This window comes from Propithecus coquereli, unplaced genomic scaffold (assembly GCF_000956105.1).
Source record: "Propithecus coquereli isolate 6110/MARCELLA unplaced genomic scaffold, Pcoq_1.0 Scaffold64, whole genome shotgun sequence".
Classification (NCBI taxonomy): domain Eukaryota; kingdom Metazoa; phylum Chordata; class Mammalia; order Primates; family Indriidae; genus Propithecus; species Propithecus coquereli.
In genome coordinates this window covers 2646934-2652172 of record NW_012152396.1, presented here as the reverse complement: position 1 = coordinate 2652172, position 5239 = coordinate 2646934, and the positions used below count along the sequence as shown (strand labels likewise).

General features: G+C 35.8%; 1 protein-coding gene across 1 annotated transcript in view; it reads left to right on the top strand.

Annotated features, from left to right (window-relative positions):
* The window catches only part of ADAMTS3 (ADAM metallopeptidase with thrombospondin type 1 motif, 3), a 334233-nt gene that overhangs the window by 132496 nt on the left and 196498 nt on the right, over positions 1-5239 (top strand). The window contains exon 4 of the mRNA XM_012659836.1: positions 11-167. Coding sequence (XP_012515290.1) covers positions 11-167 — 157 coding nt within the window. The remainder of the gene's footprint in view (positions 1-10; positions 168-5239) is intronic.

The following is a 5239-nucleotide window of genomic DNA, read 5'->3' as shown; positions in this document are numbered from 1 at the left end:
CTTTCTCTAGGCTGGAATGATAAAAAGTGATAATGAAGAGTACTTCATTGAACCCTTGGAAAGAGGTAAACAGATGGAGGAAGAAAAGGGAAGGATTCATGTTGTCTACAAGAGATCAGCGGTAGAACGGGCTCCCATAGACATGTCCAGAGACTTCCACTACAGAGGTAGGCATCTTTGGCAAAGCTTAATAATTAAATATAATTTTAAGATATTATGAAAACAACTCTCCTGTCAAGAGAATGTGATTGTCATGTGCTCTTGTATTATGTGGAGGTGGCAAAAGAACTCATATTTATAAATCATAAAACATGGCTTGCCTTTTGAAAAATGTACAGAGAGATATATATTATTGGTATTATGTTATTCCAGTGCATTATTATATCCTCGATATGTTTGTTATTTATGTTTTCTTTTACAAGTTTTGCATGGAAACTATCTTTCCTCTAGCTTATGTTAAAATTTGAAAATATTTGTGCTTTCCAGAAGTATCTAACTTACACATTATTAATGTTATTCTAAAACTTTTAAAATGATGTCTATTGGCATGGCAAAGAGTTGCATTTTGTTGTAACACCAGTGTGATGGATATGTTTGAAAATATTTATGCTATTTGACTTTAAAGTCTATTTTGCAAAACTTTTTACTGTGTGGAGGAGACAATGAGTCAAATCCTTCTGTTGAATTTTATTTCAAAGTAGACTAGACCCACTAAAATCAAGTCAAGTATGGCCCATGAAAGTTTTTGGTTCTTTTCTTTTCTTCTCTTTTCTTCTCTTTTCTTCTCTTTTCTTCTCTTTTCTTCTCTTTTCTTCTCTTCGCTTCTCTTCGCTTCTCTTTTCTTTCTCTTTTCTTTCTCTTTCTCTTTTGCTCCGGGTGGAGTGGAGTGGCATCATCATAGCTCACAGCAACCTCAAACCCCTGGACTCTAGCGATCCTCCTGCCTCAGCCTCCTGGAGTGCTAGGATTACAGGCGTGAGCCACTGCGCCCTGCCAAAAATTTTCTATTTTTGAGTGTTTGTTTCAGTGAATCTGAAAGTAACTTGGTTTGAAGGAGATATGCTTATAAATTAGATACAGAAATTCCCCTCACAGAGAAGAAAGGAATGTTGGGAATCTCTATTTTTTGCCAAATCTCAAAAAGTCTATGCTACTTTGGCAGGACAACTTACTTAATTAAGAATAAGGAAATCTCTCTGAGGGAAATACCAGGGATATAAATAATGTTAATTTATCATAGCAATAATTTGTCTTTTGAGACAAAATTCTTTTGAGAATTGTTACCTAGCTACTAGTTTGATTTTCAGATGCTGCGAACTTTCCTTAATCTGCTGTACTCATGGAATAGCATCATTTAAGATAAAGTTAACACAGTTGAAACTTTCTGAGAAATTTCTGAGTTGCAACAGCAGGACTATGTTAATAAATGCAGTATTATGAAATGTGTGCCTAGCTTACAGAGTCAGTGTAGTGTAACAGAAAGGAAATGAGCTTTGCAGTTAAGAGTTGGTTGAATAATAACTCTGGAACATCAAGTTGTTCTGTTAGAATAGTACTCAATCTTTTTGAGACTCAATTTCTTAATCTGTGAATAAAGAATTAAAATATACTGCACAATTATATTAAGTATTAGACATAATATATGCAAATTGCTGAGTATAACATTTGACAACAATAGGTGCTTAATCAATGCTAGCTGTTATTTTATTAACTATTCGTGTTAAACACCTTTGCAAAAGATTTGCATGTTAAGAGTTTTGTTAAAGTTGAACAATTAGATGTTGTTTGCCTTCATGTTGTGAATACATTATTCTTATTCCTCATTTGTGTTTTCATGTTCTAATAGTGTCATTCTAAAATCAGAAGACTGGTTGTGTCAAAGAATAGATAGTAGGATATAGTGCTTTTTCTGTAAGTCTTGGTTTCTAATATCCTTCAAAGAAATGGTTAAATATATTTCAGAAAAGCATAGGCCACATGTTAGTGAATTGTGTAGGAGAGCTGGAAGCCTGGTTCGCTAGTGTGGCTGTCCTCCCATTCGCTTCATCTGTCATGACTATAGTTTCATCAGGCTCTACCCTATTAGCACACTTTGGTCCCTGAAGCCATCTATTTCTACAAATATTAGCCCTACTATCTTTCATTAGGCTGATGTTTATAGGAAAGGAAGAAGGTTATATTTTTCCGGAAATATTATGAGTAATACCAATTGTATTTTTAGATGATAGACTAGGAAAAGTAACCTAGTAGTCAGGGTATATACATTTAAATGAATTGGATGGGATTAAGGAAATTTGGAACATTGTTAATATTTTAGAAAATTATTCAAAATATTAATTCCAGTCGCATCAACATTAATACACTCAGTTTACGATAAGAGTTGCTTTGAAGAATGCAGACACGGAAGAGTGTTTATTTGGTTTTTCAGTCATGAATAGAAGATTGCCTTATAGTAGAATTGGGCCACGAATTAGGGTAATACATTTTGGGAAAGTTTTCAGTGATCATGGGTCAAAGCACAAGGAGCTCCTTTAACTCTCAATCACCTTAAAACCTGAATCAAAACAAAACCATTCAGTTCTCTTAGAATGTTCCATGATGAACCGTAATGTGAGCATAATGATTTTTATTTTCTTATTTATGAAGTTCTGATTAAATTGAGTTGTGGGCGATATCAGTTTACCTCCTTTTGAGAATCTTAAATTGTAACCATGTATGTTAGAAGTGTAACTCTCTTCCCTAGGGTAAAAAGTAATTTAGATTCAGAACTTTTAAGTAGCACACTGTAGCTTTTAAATTCTCCTTTTAACTTCTCGGTCACAGCACTGAGAGCCAAGCTTTCTCATAGACTAAATACTTTCCAAGCGTAAATTAAGAATATATTTTTGTAATGTATTTCATCATTCTAAAATGTAAGAGTGAATAAATTCTAGGGTTAGAAAGGTATATTGATTTATAAATGAAAGCTAAAGCCCCATATAACATAGTACTTTTTCTGGATCACTTCAAGATGTTATTTTAGGGGACATATGAGGTCTTTCTTAATGAGTTATAGTTAGAGGAATAAAATGCCTAGGCTAGTACTTAGTTACAAAGAACTGCGTCTGAGAACCATGGTCTTCATAAATTTCTCTGACGGCAAGTCATCAGGAGGTGTTTTGATCCTAGGCAAACCATTTCTGACCCAGCAGGGTTTCATCAGTACGGCCCCTGTAAATACTCTGCCGTATTTTGCTAGTTGTCCCAGTAATTGCTTGCACAGTTCTTGCTTTGGCAGTTGAGGTCCTCAGAATCGCCGTTCGTTTTGAGTTCTGTAGTTTGTGTCAAGTGCTCTACATTAAAATCGATTAGGACCTGGACTAGGTGAGTAGTCATGAGATGGAGAAATGGAGCTAAATTGGATAGAAATTGAAGTAAAACTGACAGTGTTTTTTGATGGAGTATGTGTTGGGGGTGGAGAGAAAGAGACAGATTGATCAAGGATGACTCAGAATTCTAATCTAGAAGACTAGAGAATTATCTTTCCCGAATTGAGGCATATAAAGTGAGACACAGAAATAGGCTTGGTGTGAAGGATGACAAGTGAGTACAGTTCTGGATAGATTGAGTTAGAAAATCTACTGGAATACTGAGTGAATGAAAAATACATAGTGTATTCTCATAATCATGCCCCAGAGTCAGTGCATGAATGGCCTCATCATATACATGTTGTGGTGCAGGGATGAAGAGATCAGCTTGGGAGTCACGTGGGAGGTATTGGCTTGTGGATGGTTGGAATGTCCCTGCCTTCTGCTCTCTCATTCCCAACTGTATCACTGAGAATCAGAAGGTATACATTGCACAGAATTGGGAGCCCATGAAAAATATTCGCTATAGGTGAGGCAGACACTATGTCCTCAAAAAATAAAACTAAAACCAGAAACAAAAATTATGCCCCTCCCACACTTGAGAACCCTAAGCTATGACACTTGACCAAATGCAAAGATCTGTCTCCATTTCCTATCCCCTAAGAATATGCGAGTTTCCAATAAAAGTCACAGCTTTGAAACTGTTGAGATAATGCATCATATGGTACAATTTCAACAACAACAAAACCCTCTCACTCAGTCCCACGTATAGCAGATTCTCTTCCCTTGACTCTTCATAGGGAAGTTGTATTGTTTTCTGCAATGTGGAAAAATATGAAGAGCTATTTAAAACTATATTGAACTAACTAGTAAAATCACAGATGCGGTGCTCTCTTTAGAATTACTCTTTTAAGAATAAGACCTAAAGCAATTTTACATTTGGCAGTATAAATAATGGTCTCTTCTAGTGCAGAACTGGCAGGTGTTCATAACACATCGCACTGCCAGTTTCTGGCAGAGGAATATCATCCTTTTCATTAAACAACAAACATAAACTTGGCATGCTTACGATTAACAAACTAGTCTGCTTCATCATGGTGAGTCAGTTTCATTTGCTTCTTTCTGCTTTCTGCTTAGGGGTTACATCCATTTTTGGCATGTTTAGTTTGGACAAAATTATTTTATATTTGAAGTTTTAACAACATGGTTAATAAAATATTAAAGGATCACTCCCACTATTAAATCATTCATTTGTCTAAACTCAGATAAAAAACAAAATATACCCCTGACTACCTATTAAGAATATTTACGTTATTATCATTAAAGAGCTTACTTTAGGCAGTCTACTTTTGAAGGGAGGGTGGCGGTACTTGTATGACATCATTCAGCTTTTTATATTTTTAATTTAATCCCTAAGCCCTAGGCTTCTTCCCTCAAATTACAAACTATTCATTCACCAGAAGCTTTGTGTTAAAGTAATTTTTGTAATTACTTCCTACCAGTGGGAAATAAGGAATAGTAAGCCTTTATCTCCTAGCTTCCTTTCAGGATTTTCATTTTGCTGGAGGAACCCAAGTGCTTGTGTTGCTGGTGTCGTTGTCATGGTGCTGTGAAGGCGTGTCTTTGTCCCAGGTGGGAAACATGTAGAAGTCAGAAGTGATTTAGGAGTCGCTCCTAGTTGCTGGGGAATGAAACTATGAAACAAGAACTAGAAAAATGGGAGGACTATTCCTTATTTTATTGATGCTAGGAACTTCCTAGGTCCAGAGTCCTTCATTGACTCTATATATAGACACATCAGCAGGTACTCTAACCCTTTGTATTTGGAAGTTCTCACGACCTATGCCCTGATCAAAGAGCATCACCGGTGAGCTTTGTAACTCACACACACA